This window comes from Chrysemys picta, chromosome 8 (genome assembly GCF_011386835.1).
Source record: "Chrysemys picta bellii isolate R12L10 chromosome 8, ASM1138683v2, whole genome shotgun sequence".
NCBI lineage: Eukaryota > Metazoa > Chordata > Testudines > Emydidae > Chrysemys > Chrysemys picta.
This window is the reverse complement of record NC_088798.1, coordinates 81530983-81553896: the sequence shown is the minus strand read 5'-3', so window position 1 is coordinate 81553896 and position 22914 is coordinate 81530983. Positions and strand designations below refer to the sequence as shown.

The 22914-nt window shown below is 44.2% G+C and overlaps 1 protein-coding gene across 3 annotated transcripts in view; it reads right to left on the bottom strand.

Moving 5' to 3' along the window:
- Window positions 1-22914, bottom strand: part of LOC101935180 (rho GTPase-activating protein 7-like) — a 199034-nt gene that overhangs the window by 139840 nt on the left and 36280 nt on the right. The window contains exons 1-3 of one of the 3 annotated variants that reach the window (XM_065554867.1): window positions 18139-18210; window positions 13012-13096; window positions 9680-9845 (exon numbers count right to left, since the gene is read on the bottom strand). In XM_065554867.1, coding sequence (XP_065410939.1) covers window positions 9680-9794 — 115 coding nt within the window. In that variant the 5' untranslated portion in view covers window positions 9795-9845; window positions 13012-13096; window positions 18139-18210. Of the gene's footprint in view, window positions 1-9679; window positions 9846-10193; window positions 10323-13011; window positions 13097-18138; window positions 18211-22914 lie in introns of those variants that run through there. The other 2 variants (XM_008179583.4, XM_065554868.1) reach the window with 2 other exon arrangements.

Genomic DNA, 22914 nt, shown 5'->3' with positions numbered 1-22914 from the left:
GGCCATGTCGAATTAGGCTAGGTGTGGATGGAAATCGACGCTAATAGCTCCGGGAGCTATCCCACAGTGCACCACTCTGACGCTCTGGACAGCAGTGTGAGCTCGGATGCTCTGACCAGCCACACAGGAAAAGCCCCGGGAAAATTTGAATTCCTTTTCCTGTCTGGCCAGTTTGAATCTCATTTCCTGTCTGGACATCGTGGCGAGCACAGCAGCACTGGCAACGATGCAGAGCTCTCCAGCAGTGAGGGCCGTGCAGTCTGTGAATAGAAAGAGGGCCCCAGCATGGACTGATCGGGAAGTCTTGGATCTCATCGCTGTGTGGGGCGATGAGTCCGTGCTTTCCGAGCTGCGATCCAAAAGAAGGAATGCAAAGATCTATGAGAAGATCTCTAAAGCCATGGCAGAGAGAGGATACAGCCGGGATGCAACGCAGTGCCGCGTGAAAATCAAGGAGCTGAGACAAGGCTACCAGAAGACCAAAGAGGCAAACGGACGCTCCGGATCCCATCCCCAGACATCCCGTTTCTACGAGGCACTGCATTCCATCCTCGGTGCGGCCGCCACCACTACCCCACCAGTGACCGTGGACTCTGAGGATGGGATATTGTCCACGGCCGGTTCCTCGGACATGTTAGGGGACGGGGAAGATGAGTAAGGAGATGAGGAGGGCGAGGCAGTCGGCAGCGCTCACAACGCTGATTTCCCCGACAGCCAGGATCTCTTCATCACCCTTACAGAGATCCCCTACGAAGCGTCCCCAGCCGTTACCCCGGACACAGAATCTGGGGAAGGATCAGCCAGTAAGTGTTGTAAACATCTAAACATTTATTTTTAACAAAACAGGAATATTAACAATTAAAAGAATGGGTTGTTCATGATTAGTGTGCCCTAGGCGCTTAACGGTTTAGTCATGGGCAGTGCAAGTTTTGAAAAAAAATCTAGCAATGTCCGGTTTTCAGTGATTGTCCTGCACAAGCTGCTCTACTGTTTATTCCCTACTACTGCAGCTACAGTAAAATGCGGTCTATATGTCCGGGGATAGAGCAGTAATCCTCCTGGGACATCTCGATGAAGCTCTCCTGGAGGTAATTTGAAAGCCGTTGCATGAGGTTCCTGGGGAGAGCGGCCTTATTGGGTCCTCCGAAGTACGACACGTTGCCGCGCCACGAGACTATCAAGTACTCGGGAATCATTGCTCTGCACAGCAGGGCGGCATACGGCCCTGGTCTTTGGAGGCTTTCCCGGAGCATTCTCTCTCTGTCGCTCTCAGAGATCCTCATCAGGGTGATGTCGCCCATGGTGACCTGCTTTGAATTAGGTAGGGGAATGTTAGTGTTGGGACTGCTTTCCCGTTCCTTTACAGAACTGTAACCGCTGGTTTGTAGCCACGCGGTGGAGGCGGGAGAGGGGCAGCCGAAAGGGATCGTTCCCGTGGACAGCCGCGAGGGGGTGGGACAGGGGCAGAGTTCCCGCTTGCCGGATTGCTGGCTGCAGGAACTGACAGCTTTAAATGTGAAATGAGGCCAGTGGTAATATAAAAGTTTTAAACTGCCACAAGTGTACGGCTTACCATGTCTGCCTGCAACAGAAATTCCATTGTCCTGCCCCGCTTCTCAAATGTGCTGTGCAAGACCCCAGGCACTGAATCCGAAGGCCGAGAATTCGACCTTGTGCTGAGTGTGCATGTGATAGGTGCTGTGCATGGTCTTGTTCACAGAGAAAGACTATGTTCTTTGTTCACAACTACATTTATCTTTCTGAGGAATTCACTCCCTTTTTCCCATTTCCACAGCCCCATCTGCGACTGTCTCACAACCTAGCCTGGAATCACACTCCCAGAGGCTAGCGCGGATTAGGCGTAGGAAGAAGAGGACACGGGAGGACATGTTCTCTGAGCTTATGGCCTGTTCCCAAGCCCAGGCAGCACAGCAGACCCAGTGGCGGGAGAACTTGACCCGAATGCACCAAGCCAACATGGATCGGGAGGAGAGGTGGCGGCAGGAAGACCAGCAGGCGACTCAAACGCTGCTTGGACTACTGAGGGAGCAAACGGACACGCTCCGGCGCCTTGTGGATGTTCTGCAGGAACGGAGGCAGGAGGACAGAGCCCCGCTGCAGTCCATCTCTAACCGCCCTCCCCCGCCACCAAGTCCCATACCCACCTCACCCAAAGTGCAAAGAAGGAGAGGCGGCAGAGTCCCTGCTAACTCTCACTCCACCCCTGCAGAGAGCTCTAGTAGCAGAAGGCTCTCATTTCCCAAAATTTGAAAAGTTCTTTCCTTCCCGCCTGACACAAGCCCCCGTCCAAGTTTCACCTCCCAATGCCATGTGTAGTTGATAATAAAAAATACGTTTCTGTTAACTACTGTTTCAATCATCTTCTTTTGGAGGAGGAGGGGAAAGGGGGTTGGTAATTGGACAGGACAGTCACCTTTGGCAGGGTACATAGTTGGGGGCAGGCACAGCAGCAGGGCACATACACAGTGCAGTGATGCAGTGACTAGTTACCCTGGTTAGTCTGGGAGGTTGTTTTCATGTTATGTTGGGGGGGTGGGTTGCTCTGTGACTTTGTGGCGGGGGATGGCAGTTACAGATCTTAAGCGCCGGTCCTTAGGCAGGATCACAGAGCCACACAGCAGGGGATCTGTAACCGTCCTCCCCCTGCCACAAAGTCACATAGCCCCCCCATACACACAGTCCCGATCAGGAGGGGTGACAGGCTCAGTTGAAACAACCATCCCACCGCAGCGGAGCCTGTCAATCCTTGAGTTTAGAAGCTGCATTCGCGTCACTACACTACACCCGCTCCGCACCACAGTCTGCGTCCCAGTTTTAAAAAATTCCCGCGAAAACAGTATTAAAGAAAACGGTGTGCTTTAACAAAGTAGAACTATTTTTATTTCGAAACGTGTGTTGGAAGGGAGGTGAAGGGGGTATGTAACTGGATAGGATAGTCAACATTAACTGGGTAAAGAAACGGGGGCAGGTTTAGCTTCTCAGTACACAAACTTTAAAGTCACAGGTTACCCTGCTCACTCAGGAACTTTGCTTTCAAAGCCTCCCGGATGCACAGCGCTTCCCACTGGTCTCTTCTAATCGCCCGGCTGTCTGGCTGTGAGTAATCAGCAGCCAGGCTATTTTCCTCAACCTCCCACCCCGCCATAAAGGTCTCCCCCTTGCTCTCACAGAGATTGTGGAGCACACAGCAAGCTGCTATAACAATGGGGATATTGGTTTCGCTGAGATCACAGCGAGTCAGTAAGCTTCTCCATCTCCCCTTGAGACGGCCAAAAGCACACTCCACCACCATTCTGCACTTGCTCAGCCGGTAGTTGAAGAGTTCTTTTTCAGTGTCCAGGGCGCCAGTATAGGGCTTCATGAGCCAGGGCATTAGCGGGTAGGCTGGGTCCCCGAGGATGACTATAGGCATCTCCACATCCCCAACAGTTATTTTGTGGTCCGGGAAGTAAATACCTTGTTGCAGCCGTCTAAACAGACCAGAGTTCCTGAAAACACAAGCGTCATGAACCTTGCCCGGCCATCCCACGTAGATGTTGGTAAAACGTCCCCTGTGGTCCACCAGTGCTTGCAGCACCATGGAAAAGTATCCCTTTCTGTTAATGTACTGGGTGGCCTGGTGATCCGGTGCCAGGATAGGGATGTGAGTTCCATCTATGGCCCCATCGCAGTTTGGGAATCCCATCGCTGCGAAGCCATCTATGATCGCCTCCATGTTTCCCAGGGTCACTACCTTTGGCAGCAGTACATCAACGATTGCCTTCGCTACTTGCATCACAACAACCCCCACGGTAGATTTGCCCACCCCAAACTGGTTCACGACTGACCGGTAGCTGTCTGGCGTTGCAAGCTTCCAGAGGGCTATGGCCACTCGCTTCTGTACACTCAGTGCAGCTCGCAAGCGGGTGTCACTGCGCTTCAGGGCAGGGGACAGCAACTCACAAAGTTCCAGGAAAGTTCCCTTCCGCATGCGAAAGTTTCGCAGCCACTGGGATTCATCCCAGACCTGCAGCACTATGCGGTCCCACCACTCAGTGCTTGTTTCCCATGCCCAGAATCGCTGTTCCACGGCATCAACATGACCCATTGCCACCGTGATGTCCTCGGCGCTGGGTCCCCTGCTTTCTGAGAGGTCTGTGCTACTCTCAGACTTCAGGACATCACCGCGGTGCCGTAGCCTCCTCGCCTGACTTCTGCATCTGCCTCAGGGAAACCTTTATGATAAGCTGCGAGGCGTTGAGAGCGGACACAACTGCAGCGATGGTCGCAGCGTGCTCCATGCTCGCAGTGCTGTGGCGTCCGCGCTGTCAATGACTGGAAAAGTGCGCGAACTGATTTCCCGCCGGCGCTTTCAGGGAGGGAGGGCGGGAGTGATGGACGGATGACGACAGTTACCCAAAAGCACCCTCGACTCATTTTGTTACCCAGAAGGCATTGCCGGCTACACCCAGAATTCCAATGGGCAGAGGGGACTGCGGGAACTGTGGGATAGCTGACCACAGCGCACCGCTTCGAATGTCGACGCTTTCACCGTTAGTGTGGACGCACAAAGTCGAATTACTGTCCTTAGTGTGGACACACACGTTCGACTTTGCAATATCGATTCCAAAAATTCGATGCAAGTAAAATCGAACTACTCTCGTAGTGTAGACAAGACCTAAGGTGCCAAAAGGACTCCTTTTATATATATATATATATATATATATTTCAGTTACTCCTTAAATTAACCTCAACTGCATCGCTTATTGCTATTCTTTATCCTCCAGGGTGCACAAGCTTAACATCTGGGAGAGGTTTTTTTCCCCTATATGGAGATGCTTTTGCTATCAGGTACATATTTGAATGGTTGCCAGTATGGTAATTTGCAATCGCCATGTGGTCTAATAAATATATGAGAGGAATTCTGGTGTCTCTGCAAACTGTACCGATGGATTTGTTGTACTGTAGCAGCATGGGGCGGGGGGAGCTGTGGACATCACAATGCAATCTGAATCCAGAGCATCTGCATCCAGATACGCAGGGGAAGAATTCTGATAACTCAGCTCAGTAGTAGGAAAAACAAAAACCCTCCTTACATTTTACCTTTCTAAATATATATCTTTGGGAAATGTCTTGTGTTGGATGCCCATTTTAGAAAATGTCTGTATCTTCCATGCTCCTCACATAACTAACACAGCAGAGGAGAATGGACCCCAAGACTTAGCCTGGGTTGCATATGCTGAAGCTTCAGTGCTAACCATCCAAAAATGTTATACTATCCTGGCCATCCTAGCCTCAGCTTAAGTATTTGTGATCTCCAGGCCCTCTCTGAAATCAGCTAGACTAACAAACTAATTTGCACAATAGGCCAGATGAACAATGTTTTGCCTATGAGCTGTTTGCCAACTAGTCACTTTGACTATTTGCAGTAGGTGATTGGTCACCTAGGTCACATGCTGTTTCAACCAACCGGAGAATTTAAAATTTGTAAATAGAAAAATTAAAACATGCCATGTTATTTGCTCTTGGTCACATGCACAGTCCCTAGTATACATTCAGGAATACCTTTGCTTGCATAGAAATACATGTGCACTAATGAGTAGGAATGGCTATTTGCCATACAACCAACCACCTTGCCACATGAGCAACATTTAAGAGGACCTGAACATACAGCTGTCAGAGTGTTTTTGAGCACTGTTTTTGCAGGACTCAGCCAGCTCTATTTCAAAACATTTGTGTATACTTTGAAACAAAACATGAAGGCGGAAAAAGCCCAGGGATAGAATTTCAGGGACTTATCTTGGATTATAGTAAATACATTTTGTAAGCTGATTTAGCTGTAGTATGGTGCGTCTCAAGCGCCTTGGCTTGATAGATACCAATTAAACTTATTACAAGGAATACGTACAGTAACTCCTCACTTAACGTCCTCTCGCTTAAAGTTGTTTCAATCTTACGTCCCTGCTCAATTACAGAACATGCTCCATTTAAAGTTGTGCAATGCTTTGCTATAATGTCGTTTGGCTGCCTGCTTTGTCCACAGCTGGCAGCCCCCCTACCAGCTCCCCTACACCACCCCACAGTGCCCCCAGACCACTGGCAGACCCTGCAGATCAGTGCCTTCCCCCTCCTCCCTCCGCCTCCCACCCACAGCAATCAGCTGGCTTGCGGCATTCGGTGGGGGGAGGGGAGGAGCGAGGACTCGCCGTGCAGACTCCCCCTCCCTCCCGAACGCTGCAAACCAGCGGATTGCCGCGGGCAGGAGGCAGGGGAAGGAGGAGGGAGGGGGAGCTTGCGTGCCGAGTTCTCGCTCTTTCCCCCTCCCTCCTGCCCCTGAATGTCGCAAGCCAGCTGATTGCCGTAGGCAGGAGGGGAGGGAGGAGCGAGGACGCGGTTTGCAGAGTAAAGGGGGAGGAAGAAGAGGTGGATTAAGGGTGGGAGTTTGGGGGAAGGGGTGGCATGGGCAGGCCAAGGCTTGAGCCCCCCGCCCCTGGTGCTTGCAGAGTAGGGAAAGCTGCCACTGCTGCTGCAAAACATGCTTCTCCTAGCCTACAGCACCTTCAGCCTCCTTGCCTGCCTCACTGTCTCCAGTGCCAGTGAGCTGTGCCTGTGTGGGGTAAGGCGGGGGTATCTCCCAATTATAGTACTATGCTGTATGGCAAAAAAAAAAAAAATCCCTGGAACCTACCCCCCATTTACATTCATTTTTATGGGGAAATTGGATTCGCTTAACATCGTTTCACTTAAAGTCACATTTTTCAGGAACATAACTACGTTAAGTGAGGAGTTACTGTAGGAGATACTACAAATGCTGAGGTATGGTTAATTATCTACAGCAAATCCGGCAAACTTAAGGCAACATGCAGATGGGACCAGATTCCCTGATCTGAACAGACCTTGACATTGGGAAACTTTGCTACAGGAAACTCTGCATCTAGAATCAAGTGTTTACAGTGCAGTATAAGCATTCTGTACAGCTGCTCAATCCATTATATGTTTCTTGCTTATAATTCTTTTAGAAGAGTTCTGCTCTCAGAAAGTAAAATCTGGCTTTTTTTTTTTTTGGAGTAGATGTAAGTGTCAGGATTTTGGTCCTGTCCAGACAGGAAAGCAACCTTTCTTTGAGCAGCGCAATGGGTTTGTATGTGAGGGGGTTGAGAATTTCCCATTTTTGGCCCAAAAAAACCATAGGAATATTTTTTCCCATGAGAAATGTAAGGATTTTTCACATGATTCCAGAAGGAAACTGAGTGTAGAGGTCAGGCAGTAAGGTAGGATTCCTGCAAGGTGTAGGGATCAGGCAGGCTTTCAATGGGAGTTTTATCATAAGCCTGTTACTGAGAGGTGCTTGGCACTTAAACACTCCCTGTCATTATTTTCTAAGGGTAATCTACACCATAAATGAAAGTGACACTGCAGTGCTGGCAGACATACCCATGCTAGTTTTGATCTAGCTAGCACAGGTAACAATAGCAGTGAAGATGCGGTGGCACGGACAAGCAACCCAAGTACATTCCTAGTGGTGGGGTTGTAGTGGGGTGGTTAGCCCACACCGCCACATTCTCACTACTGCTGTTATTCTCGCCAGCGAGATTAAACCTAGAGCAGGTATGCCTACCTGCACTAGAATTACACCTCCTTGTACCCTTACTTATATCCTTCAAGACAGCCATCTTACTCTAACAGAGCAACACAGTGTTATATTGTGAAGATATAGTTGTGTAGCACAGTGCTACTTCCACTGTATGTAGAATGAGCAGATATTTATGTCAGCATTTGCAGGACATGCAACCAAAGGATAATGGACCAAATCCTCAACTGATGTGAACTTATGTAATGCCATTGACTTCAGAGCTCCTAAATCCTGCTCTGGATATGAACTTTTAATGGCTGGATCCAAACAACCTTCAACTATGTGTAAGGATAAGGGCTCGCTGCAAAGCCCAGATTTGTCATTTCTGACCTTTCCCACAGGTTTTGATCCAGGCTTTTAATTCAGCTCCCTCCCTAACAACTGAAGGTTATAATAGCTCTCCTAATATTGGGTTTGTGATGTTGTGAGAAATAAGCCCAATGAGAGTTCCAGTTTGCCTTACTAATCTTCTGATCCTTTATTGCATGTTTCGTTCATTTACCTGAATGCTACTCTTACTGTCGCAATTCCCAGACTTAAGGAATTAAAAGTAGCCACGTTTGCCTTATTACTAATTTTAATCAAGCTTCCTGGGTCATTTACTCTGGCTGCCTTCACATTTGTCCTGTCTGGACTGCTCTTGAGAGAGTCAGTGCAGGTCCACAGAAACTGACTAGAAGAGATGAAATTTGTGACTCAGAACCCCAACCAGGGACTAAATCTGGAGGCTCTTATTCAGTCCTTACACAAATCAACATCTATTGCAGTCGGGGCAGAATCAAAGCTGAGTAAGGGGGATTTTTTTTGCCCCATGCAATTAGAAATTGGGCCAATTGCCATAAAAACAACCCAACCTCAACATTGCCTTATAATGCTGGATTGACTGAAAAATATTGCCATGTCCCATTCCTAGATTTTACAGTCAAAGAGAGCTCTGGGGAGGATTAGCTTCATATCATCTGGGTTTACATAGAATTTTTATTTCAAACCTGACAACTTTGAAGTCAAAGTTTGGGAGAAACTTGCCCTATTTGTCTACCTGATATAATTTATGTCCGCTAAACAAGCATGCATGTTTTATTGCTATTGAATGTCAGGTTGGTAATCCAAAAGTCAGGCTCCCTTTCTTAAAAAGAATGCTTTCTAATAACAGCAGTATTCTTTGAAGAGGTGTTATACAGAGTACATTTTACAAGCATTGATTTTATATTACCATGTGACTCCCACTCCCTGTGTAGAGTGTCAGAATTCAACATGTCTCTGCATTATCAAGTAATCATTTAGAGGCTGTATCATGCCTATATTCTTCTGAGCATTACAACAAATTCATCCAAAGCCGGAAGTCTAAAGAAAAACTGAGCTCCACATACAAAAAGATACCAGTTCCCTTTCTTTGGTTTGGTTGAGATTTGTTTCAGGGCTTGTCCTTGCAGCTGTTCATGGTCACAAGCACAGAAAATAGTATGTAAGAGATTTTGCAATATAGCATTTGACAGAATTCCAAATTATGCAACTACTCTTATTACATACTTGTCTAACACTAGTAAGTGCTGAATGCCTATGTCATGTATAGAGATCAGTTCATCAGAGATTATAAAACCACAGCACAATTGATTTCAATCAGTTTCTTGGTGCTTGGGAAACTCCTCATTGCGAATTAACATTCACGTTTCCTGACAATTATGACTATAAGAGTTTGATATGCCAATGCTGCCAAATTAGTAAAGTGTCTTCAAAACTTCAGCAAAAGGATGAGCAGTATAAATATTTAGAGGTAGAAATTCAGGTAGAGTACTTGAGACTCTGTAAATTGGTGCCCACACTAAATATCAGTCTAAGATATCGACTCTGTCACATAGATGAAAAAGCAACAGCCAGGGCTATAGGGCCATACCCACCTAACCTTCTAAAATGACACACTAGTGCAACACATAATTTTAAGTGCCTCTTCCACTGGAATAGGGGCACATACATTTTCATTTTCTGCCATTTCCACCACTTATTTTGCATCAGTTTGAATAAGAATAAATATCCCCTGTGACTGACCTGATAAGCGTTTTTCTCTTGCGCTCTTCCAGAACACATCCCATGCTTTGTTGGTTGAGTCCTTGATATGCTCACTGAAGGATCTCCTCAAACGAGATTTTTCTGGATATGCCATCCTGGCTATCAAATCCACGGAGGCAGTTTTAGCCCATTAAGATCCAACAGCCTGAAAAAAATCCCAGCAGATTGAGAACTCAATTCTCCCAGCTTTCTCTTCTTAGACTGGTCAGGAAAAGTTACTCTAGGAAAAGTCTGCATGTAATTTGTTAACACCCCTCTCGGAATGAAAAAGAGAGAGAGCCCTCCTTCCAAACAATCTGGGGTCAGGCAGTGCTGTAAAGGAAATAGCAGCCCACTTGGGTCCCCCGTGCCTCAGAGCAAAATGCAGTTCTGCATCTCAGCAGCCACATTTTATAAACAGACTTGATCGTCTGCCATGCAAAGCAATAAATAACAAGTTAGGCAATAAGGCGTCACTTGGAACAGGAATGAAATGTTAGACAATGCACTGTACCTTCAGTTTCCAGCTTCTTTGCATTAACTGTATGGGGAACAACTTCCTCATTTCCAGGTTCCTTCCATTGTTGCTTTTTATGTTATATGTGCATGGTAGCGCTCGTGCCTGTAGTTTTCTTCGCTATGTTGCAATTGTTTATTTAGGAAGCATTTTTTTTAACTATTTGAAACAAAGAGTCCAGTCTCTCCAATTTCATAATGGGAAGTTTCTCCTCTAGTATCAGCTCAAACTCACTGAGGGCCAGATTAAAAGATTCCCATTGACTTCAAAGGACTTTGGATCAGGCCCTAAAGTTCTGATGAATTACCCTAATTACCTACTTACCTCCCTAGAGCAATACTGCTTCTCACACAACTATTATCTAAAGGTACTTAATGGCCTCCATTATCTAGTACCTAAGATACTTATTGCTCCTCTGAGGAGTGGTAGCAGGTGTCCAGGGCCCTGCAGGTAGGCTTTCCAGCAACACAGATTCTGGGTATATTTTAAGTGTAACTTGTTTTATTTACACACATACACTAGTCCTGGAGCAGAGGTGGTCACAAACAGCTTGCAGGAAACCCTTATTTCAGGAATCTCAGCCTAACAGCAATGCCTGATACCCAGGGAGCAACTGTCTCTGCCGTTGCCCAAGGATTGACTTTGCTGCTACTTGCACAGCTCCCTCAACCCACAATCTTGCATAACAAAACTAACACCCATGAGATCTTTCAAAGACTGAATATTTGCTAATGAAAAGAATGTGAAGTCTATGTAACAGCACCACCTGCTATGACAGCAGTGCCTGAGTTCCTCACCATAGGGCCATTTTACAGATGGGGAATGAAGGAACAGTGAGACTAGGTGGCTTGTCCATGATCATACAGGAAGACTGTGGAAGAGCAGGAAATTGAATCTGGGTCAAGTTCCCATCTAGAATCCTAATCACTGGAGCAGATGAACCCCTTCTTCAGATTGCCAAAAAAGATAGACTCAGCCCTGGAGACTGAACTAGTAAAAAGGGGTCCCTTCAGGTCAGGGTTGAAGCGGTGCGGAAACTTGCCCTGTCACTAACTGTATCACACTTTTTCTGGTGTTAATCTGCCTTCAGCGCTGTATGCATCTCAGTTTCCATGTCAATCAGCACTTTTCACAAGCAATTAGCCTGGTAATATAAAAGCGATCAAATCAGTTCTTAGTGAGACCAGAACAACCCCGATTGTGATTAGTGTTGCTGAGCAGAATCTGGTCAACTTTTAATTTTATACTGACATAGATAGATAGAATATATCCTGGATGAGTTTTATTGTTATGCATTTGGGATGGCTATATTACTCATGAATGGTGATGTTGCTCATGAGTTAAGTTGCTCATCCCAGAAGAGAACAACAAAACTTCCACAACTCACCCCAGCGACACATACATTGCATGTGATATGTTACAGAAAAACACTACTAAAATAGCTTGGAGGCTCTGTTTTAATTGGTAACTATTTCTTGTATCCATTCCTATCAAGGGGATAACTGCATGGAGTTCAGAGGGAGCCATAAAACCTTTGAAAAGTACCTAAAATACATCTAACCCTGAAAACACAAGAATGTTCCTTATAGCTGTATCACTTGTCTAGAAAAAGCTGTTTCAGGCCCACGTCCTGCCTATGGACAGGGATAATTTCCAGGAGGAGGAGAGTGGAAGAGGAAACATTTCTGCTGAGGGTTTGTTTGAGCCATTTGAGCCTGCCCAAGGGTTTAGAACAGGGGTTCTCAAACTGGGGGTTGGGACTGCTCAGGAGGTCGCAAGGTTATGACCTGGGGGGTCGCGAGCTGTCAGCCTCCACCCCAAACCCTGCTTCACCTTCAGCATTTATAATAATGTTAAATATTAAAAAAGTGTTTTTAATTTATAAGGGGGGGGTCACACTCAGAGGCTTGCTGTGTGAAAGGAGTCACCACTACAAAAGTTTGAGAACCACTGGTTTAGAACAATAGAATAGATCTCAGGGATGATAGACAGCAGTTTTACACCCAAAGATGCATGTGCAGTTGCACAGACGGGCATTATTAAACACATCCATCACATACCTGTGTAGATTATCTCCACAGAAATAGCCTTTTATAAACCTGCTTTGGAAGTAATAGAGGCATATGCATGTGCTATGTTAAGCTGTGCCTTAAACATGTACTTCAGATGGGCATCAGTATATTAGCCTTATATCAGAAGCAGCACTATACAAAGGGCATATCCCAAGCTCTGAGTGTTGAAGAAGCAGCTTGGGAATAAACCTTGCCGCAAAAGGAAAGTATTTAATGGGGAAGTAATATGAGGTAGAACTTTACTAGTCTTCACCATACATTTTATATGTTCATGTTAAAAATCCACTGTTTCTATTCCTGCAGGAGGTACAGCTTTACCCATAAATTGAGTACTACTAGAGTATGAAAATTGAGAGCCTCTGCTGGTGATTCTGTTGGGAAAAAGTATCAGAGGGGTAGCCATGTTAGTCTGAATCTGTAAAAAGCAACAGAGGGTCCTGTGGCACCTTTAAGACTAACAGAAGGATTGGGAGCATAAGCTTTCGTGGGTAAGAACCTGACTTTTCACTGACTTGCATCTGAAGAAGTGAGGTTCTTACCCACGAAAACTTATGCTCCCAATACTTCTGTTAATCTTAAAGGTGCCACAGGACCTCTGTTGCTTTTTGTTGGAAAAAAGTTCAGCATGTATCAGAATTTGTAGGGGCCGCAAGCATAAAGCCCACTGAACGTAAAAAGAATGTGACTGTATAAGCTAGGCCTATTAAGTCAGAAAATTCAATCAGCTAACACATAATTCTCACCAAGAACATTGCTGCATTTGGATGTGGCCTCATATCTTTGTTTCTTCTGGGTGTCCTCAAGGCCAAGCCTTGTTGATGTCAAAACCTGACAAGAGAAAAGATGACTAATTTCACTTTCTCTAAAACTGATAGATCCATGCCAATGCAGGGTGGCATCTCTGCTCTACCTAGCACTGAAGCCCATGAGATGACTACCCCACAGGACTCCAGCAATAGGCAAGGAGAATGACTAATCCCCTTGAAATCTAAAAAGTAGAACTCCAGCAATGTGGTGAAACTAAAATATAAAGTTACATTAGACTTGTCTCTTTTCTTCACTTGCTATAATTGAGAGAGCAGGAAAGTCCAGTTTCCCCATTCTATGGCACAAAAATGGCTGAGGTGAATAACGACATATGAACACGTTAGTTTTGCAATAGTTATGGGGCAGCCAAAGTAGAGCTTGGAGAGCTTTTGCAGCTACCCTGCTAGTCAGATATAAATCCAAGTAAGATAGTTTTTATGTTACTTTAATGTCAATTTATAAAGTCATAAAAACATTTGCCTCTAACTAAGCTGATGTTATTAAATAAACAACCTAAATATTTTGGGTTGGAAATGCTGCATAGAAAGTTTCCCTATTATCTGGTTGTTTTATAGTTTGGATGAGTTTCAAGCTGGGGGTTGGTTGAAGGGAATGTGGCCTAACTGTGAGATTGGGGGTAGGACTTTAGAGATCTCTTCCTGGCTCAGATAGTGACTTGTAGCCTAAGCTTGAGGTCAATTCACCTCTTTGTACCCATTTATAAGAGGGATATAACACCAGCCTCCTTCAAATTGCCCGTCTAAAGGAATTTGCTAAACCAAGCCAGGACAAGTCACTGGATTCTTTCCTGAAAAAACTCACAGGGTTGACAGGAAAAACACTTAAGATAAGGTGGCAAGCACATTGGCTTTTCTGGGCTGCCTTTTCTGGGCTGCCAAGAAGCTCACTGAGAGCTAGAAGGAGCTTACTAATTTCCACAGGGGACCACACCTGCCTTCCAACCAGCCCAGAATCCTGGAAGTATAAAAGGTGCTGTAAAGGCTCTTTTACTCTATCCTCCTCTTGGCCTGCCTGTCCCTGTGATATGTCTGAGAGGGGAAACACAGTGTCTGGCCCATGGTGTGGTAGCAAGCAGTGTGTGTGTGATTTACTGAAGCTGCAAACCTGATTAAGATGGGAGACATGTTATTGAATTGGTGTCTCCAGTAGGTATTGTTCCCCGCAAAAAGAAATCTGTAACTACTGGAGAAAGGTGTGCAATTATTTTGGTGCTGTGTCTTACAGCCCTAAGCTCTCTTTCTAGAGTTTTAGCACAAAGTTAGCACAGAGTAGGGAATGTAGTGCTCAATCATAAGCAAGGCATACAGGATGGAAGGTACTATAGAAATGCAAACTATTAATTTTATCATACTGGCTTTAAAAAAATGGTTTTATAACTCAGGATTTCATGCAAATCTTTATAAGCCTATGACTTTACTACACGGAGTTTGATTAGCTCACATTCATTGGGAAATCAGTGTTTATTCACTATTCACTTCATCCTTTTTCTTGGCCATCACTCATTTCAATAGACCAGAAAATACCTGTGCTCTAGAACCCCGGCCATTATCTGGTGACAAAAAGTGCACTTTTCCCTTTTAAAAAGAGTTAGAATTACTCCCCCCAGGGAGTAAAGTCAGCCATTACATCCAGTAGGAACTTGTGGAGTACTAGCCAATGCATATTAATTTTGCCAACTTTCACTGACTATTGTCCCAATTACAAGCTCCTTACTTGGTCAAAATTCCATTTTATTACGATGGTATTTTGTGTGGAGGTGGAATTCAAGTATCAGGATGTATATTGGCTCTCCTAAAATGATCATAATAACTAACAGAGGATAGAGAGTTAAGTAGAGAATATAGTAGTGAAGGGGGTTAATGACAAAGAATCAAATATTGGCAGAAAGATTTAGCATTCATAATCCTGTTGTCCATATTCAGGAAGATAATTTTCTGCTGAAGCTTTTTGAAACACATGAATTAAGTCAATTTAGCTGAGCTGTCATTTTTATAAATTTTTCCAATTTTGCCATAACAATTTTATGGTCAGCAGTTATAAAGATGTCTTCCATGTTGGTACAGACATGTGGGTTAAAATGGGTAAACAGTGGATTTTAGAATGACTATCATTTGGGATAGCAAAGTGTTAAGGTCTAGGTAAGTGATAGTAAAGGCACTCCTCTCCTTCAGATCCAAGTTTTGTTTTAACCTTAAATCAATGGAACAATTCTGAATTCCTCAGTCAGTTCTCTCTGTTTGGATTGTCCATTAGATTATACATCTATACATGCATTTATGTACTGAACTTTTTGTAATAGACACAATGAGGGATTTACCTTGCTTAATCTCCATTTAGAAAAATTGACAGGTAATATTCAGAGCTCCACCTACCAGCACATAACCTCATTCATAAATGTGTAGATTCAATAAAGATGTTATGTACTGTAAGTGTTTTCCTGAGTGCAGCAATTAACAGTATCTAGAACTTTTGGCATATTGGACTGAATTCTGCTCTTTTTTATACTGATGTTAAACTAGACTAACTCCATTGACTTTAGTGGAGTTACTTCAATTTACTCTACTGCAAGAGATTTACCTAAGTATAAAAAGCAGATTAGTTCAGTTTAAACTAGAATAAATTCTGTCTACTGCTCTGGACTCCGGAATGTTTTTCCTATCCACTCTGTAATGCTCATAGAGGAACTTGTAACTAAGTGCAGTACACAAAATTATTCACTTTGTTCATCTTCGTGTTTAAAGGAATCTGTATTGCAGTAATGATTAACTGTTAAACAGGTGTTTTAACTGGAACAAAACTTTAGAAGCAAAAGTAAACTCTTCCAGAGTACATAAACAAGAGCGAGTATTGGCTTCCAAAGAGAGTCAAAGCAGCAGTTTTGCCTCTGAGCTAGTAGGCAAGCCAAAATTCAACTATGCCTCACATATCTGCTAGTTTACTTTGAATATACTGATTCATGGGCATAACAGCCAAGGCTGTATTGCTAATAAATAGCTTTGTTTATAAAAACATATTAGTTTGCCTTTGAAGTCTCCTGGTTTGTAAGATCAATTTAGGTGCATGGCAACTTTATTGGCACGTGTGTATAATTTATCACATTCTCTTGTGTCTGCGTAGATTACAATACAGGCCTGCCAAGCAGAGAAGTGGCAGTTTTCCTCCTCCTCTCACATCTCATGCAGATACTAAATTAGGATAGTATAGAAAACATTTAGGCTCCAGAACAAAACCACCCCTGCTTTTGCCCCCACATTCTCATCTGAACTTTCTCCCAAAGATCAGAAGGTTAAGTTTTGGCCCATATCTGAAGGAGGGGTATATTTATGAATATTCAGATCCCAGTCCTATTATAATCACTGTCTGTTTCCAACCAAGTTTGGTGAGGGAGGTTGAATACATTTTGGGGCAATGGGGTAGGTATAGTTTATCAGCTTTTTCATGAAGGACATAATCTTGTGTGTCTTCCCCTTACTGAACTGGTATTTGCCCAAACTCTTTATAATGGACTAGTAATAACTCCAATATTATGTTATTAACTACAGTTTCTGAAGCCCCTCTAGCCATTTTCCCGGTATGGGAGTGTATCATACTATGGCAACACGGCATTGAACCACAACCTACAAACACTTGAGACGTTGGCAACGCCAGGGAGGAAGTCTAAGGGGTCTAACTAAGACCCCTTCACTTTAGAAATGGAGAGCTAGAACCTAGGCTCCTTGTACCAGTGACCATTTGTTACAAAGTTGATATTTACCCATAGGTGTACATAGTTATAGAGGGTTCAGCTACACAAATTTCATTACAGTCAATTAGGACAAAATTCTGCTAATCAGTCTGTATAAAGTCAATGTGATTGCATAGCTGTCACACTTTCCCCAAATGGAAGCTTTCAAAGAGCTGCACAGGGCATTTAATATGAGGAGTTTAGGCTTGAAGTTGAGAGTACAGAACAGTACACAAATTTCGCAGCTTCAAGTCAGAATCACTAGTTAATGTCATGTGCTGTGGTTGGCCAACTCTGTGCCATCAAGAGGTGTTAGAGTGAATGGACATTAAAAAGGCTTTCCTGTAAAACATGTGGAAAATATAAGGCCTGTCAGAAAGGATTCAACAGAATATTAACCTAAAGGGCTGATTCCAGTAGTGAAAGCAATTTGATTATTGCCAGACCCAACTACAAAGGGTTATCATTCAATATCCTATACTTTAATGTATAATCATCCCCCAAATAGCTATATTTCTGTCACAAACAGTATTTCTTGTCAGTGGGTGCTTGAAATAGGGTTATTAGCCTTTGAATGAACTGGCTTTGTAGAATAGTGTATTAAAAAAATCAAACCTATGTTTTTGGAACTGAACTTCAGCATGACTCTGCTGGGGTATAGCAAGCTAGAGCTAATGCAGCTGTATAAGAACACAATATAAGAACATAAGAACGGCCATACTGGGTCAGACCAAAGGTCCAGCCAGCCCAGTATCCTGTCTACCAACAGTGGCTAATGCCAGGTGCCCCAGAGGGAGTGAACCTAACAGGTAATGATCAAGTGATCTCTCTCCTGCCATCCATCTCCACCCTCTGACAAACAGAGGCTAGGGACACCATTCCTTACCCCTCCTAGCTAATAGCCATTAATGGACTTAACCTCCATGAATTTATCCAGTTCTCTTTTAAACCCTGTGTGGCAGAGCTCAGAGCACTGTGACCCTCCACATAGCCCTTCTCTCTCTAGGGCCAAAGTTACAGTCTACTGAGCCCTTTTCATCATAAGCCAGCAAGGAGGTTGGTGAGAGAATTCCCACAGTCTCTGTTGTCCCTAGGGCTTGTTTTAGAACAGTTTAGCCTCCTGTCCTGACTTCCCCTCCCAGGAGGTGTTCCTGTAGTGGTGGGTAGGGGGGAACCCGGGCCCGCCCCTACTCTGGGTTCTGGCCCAGGGACCGTAATGGTAACAGCTGTTGGCAGCCAACCTTTCACTGCCAGAGTTGCTACATTTCCCTGGGCCACTTCCCCACAGCTCTCCTGCTTCTCCCCTCTTCATCCTTACCTTAGGGCTCCCTTATCAATAACTTGAGGGTGTCTTCATTAAGCAGCCCTTTAGCCACACTTCTTCTCCCCTGCCTGACTGCAGTGAGCCCTTTTTATAGTATCAGCGGGGCCTTAATTAGAGTCAGGTGGTCATATTAGCTTAATGGCCTCACCTGACTCTTTGCAGGTTAATTTGAGTCAGGTGTTCTCCTTAGCCTGGAGCAGCCCCTGCTCTGGTCAGTCAAGGAACAGAAAACTGTTAATCCAGTGGCCAGTATATCTGCCTTCTGCTATTCTGCTGTACCCAACTGGCCTGGGTCTATCACACCTATTATAGTCCTAGCCTTCACAACCTCCTCAGTCAAGGAGTTCCACAGGTTGACTGTGCGCTGTATGAAGGAGGACAAAAGCTGATAAACTATTTGTTTATTTGTTTTAAACCTGCTGCCCATTAATTTCATTTGGTGGCCCCTAGTTCTTATATTATGGGAATAAGTAAATAACTTTTCCTTATTCACTTACTCCACATCACTCATGATTCTATATACCTCTGTCATATCTCCTCTTAATCTTCTCTTTTCCAAGCTGAAAAGTCCTAGCATCTTTAATCTCTCCTCATATGAGACCCGTTCCAAACCCCTAATCATTTTAGTTGCCCTTCTCTGAACCTTTTCTAATGCCAGTATATCTTTTTTGAGATGAGGAGACCACATCTGTACGCAATATTCAGCATAAGTATAAAAGCAAAGAACGCAGGCTAAACTTAATGTTGACCCCCCTTTTAGGACTTTAGATGTTTACATATATAGTGGAATTGTATCCAAAATCCCAGCCAAAAGCAATGAATGATTTTGTTTGATCCAGGTTGGCTCATAAAGATTGCCTAGAGTTAGCAAAGTCATGCTCAGATGTAGATGACATTAAGCACTCATTACTGAACAGTTTAGTCAGCATTTGGGAGGGATTTATGGGGATATTCCTGTATCCCCTCCATCATGGATGAGTAAAGAGCCTCTTCCAGTGAAAGAAATCCTTCTTCATCAGTATGGTTTCCCCAAGACACTCAGAGTGCCTGTGCCTGCCAACTAGAGCAGGGGTCGGCAACGTTGGCATGCGGCTCGCCAGGGTAAGCACCCTGGCGGGCCGGGCCAGTTTTATTTACCTGCTGACGCAGCAGGTTCGGCCGATCGCGACCCCCACTGGCCGCGGTTTGCCGTCCCGGGCGAATGGGGCGGCGAGAAGCGGCGCGGGCGAGCGATGTGCTGGCCGCAGCTTCTCGCCGCCCCATTGGCCCTGGGACGGCGAACCGTGGTAAGCACCCTGGCGAGCCGTGTGCCAACGTTGCCGACCCCTGAACTAGAGTGAAAACAATGAAAAGAGGAAGAAGCCTGCACTGATGAGCAAGTTAATCATAAATATAAATAGGAACATTTTTCAGAAGTCATGTATTCCAGTTTGACTCAGACCCCACACTGATGTTCAGAACTATGTTTGGTTGGCACCTCTTTGCTGCCTCACAGCTCAAATAAGTCATTGGTGGTATAGCAGTTGGAGTAAATTAGACCGAGTCAGCTTTGCTCCTTCTCAACCCCAAAGAAAGTCTTGGCAGTTAGACAGTGAACTTGCTTAGCTAGTGGTTCTTGATGTTATCAAGTTTGACAAGTTGTAGACCCAAGGCAATATGACAATTCCCCACCATCTCCTTATCCCTGGGTCTCAGCCAGTTCAAGATAACCACGTAATATCCTTCCTCATGCCATGGGGAGGGAGAAAAGTGCTTGGAGAGAAGGGTAATTCCACCTTTCATTGTGCTCTAGACTTGCAGCTTTCTGTACCCCATATCTTGGTATCTGCAAGTAGCAGCAACACAAACTTGTATTGTGTTTGTACATTAGATGGCCACTTGATGTATCTGAAATGACATCACATTAACAGTAAATGAGGCAGAGAAGTTTCTGTCCCCCTGCATGCTCACGAAGTGTAGACTGCTATACTCTGGTCTTCTGTCAAGCTGGATTTCTTCCAATGTCTTGTTCCTCCATTTAAGTGTGCATCAGCAGTAGCTATTTTGAGGTAACAGACATATTACTAAGAATTGTATCCACTGTCTGAAAACTTGACCAGACCCTTATTTGGCAGATGAGCCAAAATAGATGTCAGTCTCTTAGGGATGAAAGAGTGCAAGGACCATTTCTCCCACTACTAAAATGCAGCAAACACGCTCGAAATATGACTTTGACCAAATGAACACAAGAGCCTGGACATGAGCATGTCTGGAGCTATTTTGTGATTAACAAACAGCCAATACTTGAGAAATTGAAACTCAAGGCGGGGCCTGGTGAGTCAAATGACAAGGCCCTAAAGGCCAACATGGTCCAAAGTACGCTGGCAATATCTGAAAATAAGTAGGCAAACTGAATTCACTGAACATAATTCAATCTGTAAGTAAAGATCAACCTGTTTGTGACAGAAAATAGCTTACCCTGTTTCCCCGAAAATAAGACATCCTCCGAAAATAAGGCCTACTTACAGTTTTGCCTCTCGTTGTAATATAAGGCATCCCCCCGATAATAAGACCTCCCCGATAATAAGGCATCCACCGATAATAAGGCATTTTTCATTTCTGAAAAATAAGACATCCCCTGAAAATAAGAACTAGCGCATCTTTGGGAGCAAAAATTAATATAAGACACTGTCTTATTTTCGGGGAAACAGGGTAGGAGGAAGCTTCCCATGAGGAACCTTCATTAATGCGGTGATAGAGATGGGTCATATGGCTTTTTTTCTTTAAACAGTGCAGCCAGGTTTAAGCACCCGCTCCTAAGATGTTAAGTACCCACAACACCCATTGGTGTTAAAGGGTGCTCAGTACTGCAGGATCAGGTCAGATATCAGCATGTGGAGCTTGATCCTGCAAGGTGCCAAGAGACTCCTGTGACTTAAATGGGAATCAAGGGTGCTCAGCACCTTGCAGGATTGTGCCCTGATTGAAAATGCTTTTAAAAACCCTTAGCTCAACATATGTCAGAACAAGGTGAAGTACCCAAGCAAGCATTTTGGTAATGGGCAAAATGTAATCCTAACAGTCTGGATTTTCATTAGCTCACTTGCCTCCATCTCTAGCACAAAACTTGGGCTGCTCAGAGATTGGATTTTGTTCAACACCATGTCTCCAGAAGCTGACCCAAGGAAAATGCAAAGCTAGCAAGATTTACTAGCTGGCAGTCACAGTGACCCTACGTACCATGTCATTTTGTATATTTTTCATACCTCCTGTGTATAGCCTGCTCAATCAGTTCAGCATGTGCTTTGACTCTTAGCACTAAAAGACACCCTTAGCTTGGCTCAATTTCTACCTTGCAAACCTTCTAGTTTGCCAAATCTACATGGAGAGCCCCACAGTAAAGTTACAGCCACAAGCTAAATATTTCACTCCTGATACACTCCTCCCATACTGCCTGGAAACAGGGTGCAAAAGAACTAGTAATTCCGACCAGAGCTTAAATTGGGATAGTGTGAGGTGGTCCAGCAAATGGCTGCTATTTTTCTGGTTGCTGCTATCTTGTGATTCTGAATCTTAGCTTTGCTAAGTCTCTAATTTTCATGGTTGTGTCATCTTTTTAAGGCTATCACAAAAGTAAACCAGTGCAGCAATGTCTACCTGATTCTGCAGACAGCTTGAAAGAAGAGCTGCAAATAACCTCTATTCATTAAAGAAGGTTAATGCTTAATCTAATGGATCTAGTTTAAATGTTAAGCTTATTAGCTATTTCACTGCTGCTCACACACCCAGGAAAGGAGAAGGAATATTATATTAAGATTGTGATTGTATGTTGTGTTGGTATCTCAAGCGACTGGCGCTTCAGTTTTTCACTACTATTACTCAGTCATTTGTATTACCACCCTTTTAAAAGGTGAATGTTTTAAAACTAAAATAAGAAGTTGTGGAAAAGTGCTTAATTTTATATTCCAGTAATGATCTGGCTTCCAGATATATTAGCCTTAATCACAGTTTAATAAACTCAACTGACCTGGATTCTTCCATGAATTTTAATACTTTGAAATGCAATTGAAATTCAGTGCTTAGCTCTTCAGATCAAGTGATAAAGGTGTATAAATTACAACTCCTGGGATGCAGGTATTTATTATGTTCATTTAACTAAGAGGTTAACTGAGGCAGAGAGAGATTAAAGGCCTTGTCCCAGGTCACCCAAGATGTCAAATGGCAGAACCAAGGGATGGAGCCAAAAGACTCCCAATTCCCAGATTCCTACTCTAAGCTAGATAGCACCCCCTGGTGTGGTCAGAGGGTGGCAACTAGCTGCCAAGCAATACTTAGTGCAGGATTATGAAATGCCTAAGCACATGCCTCAGTGCTTTGCTGAATAAGAATGAAGATACATAAAGCATGTGCTTCAGTGTTTTGTTGCACTGGGGCTTAAGTACTGCACCTGCATAAGAAAAGAGTGATTCTCTCCCCTCAGAACTTGCAAGCTCACTCGAACCATAATATATTCTTTCCATCACAAATGCCTAATCAACTTCTATAGTTTGCACATCTCACCCTGCAGCCCTTATATCCATGAGTTCTCCCACTGACATCAAGGAGACAAATAAGAATGATGAGGATTGCCCATATCGTTTTATGGTTCTGCATGCAACATCCTCCTATTTAAAAGAGATCCAAAGACATTTAAACTTGAATCTGGTTATGATACAGAAGCTGTGGTGTACACACCCTAGGTTCACCCAATTGAATATCCGGCGCTTACTGACCCAAAAAATCCCTCACCTT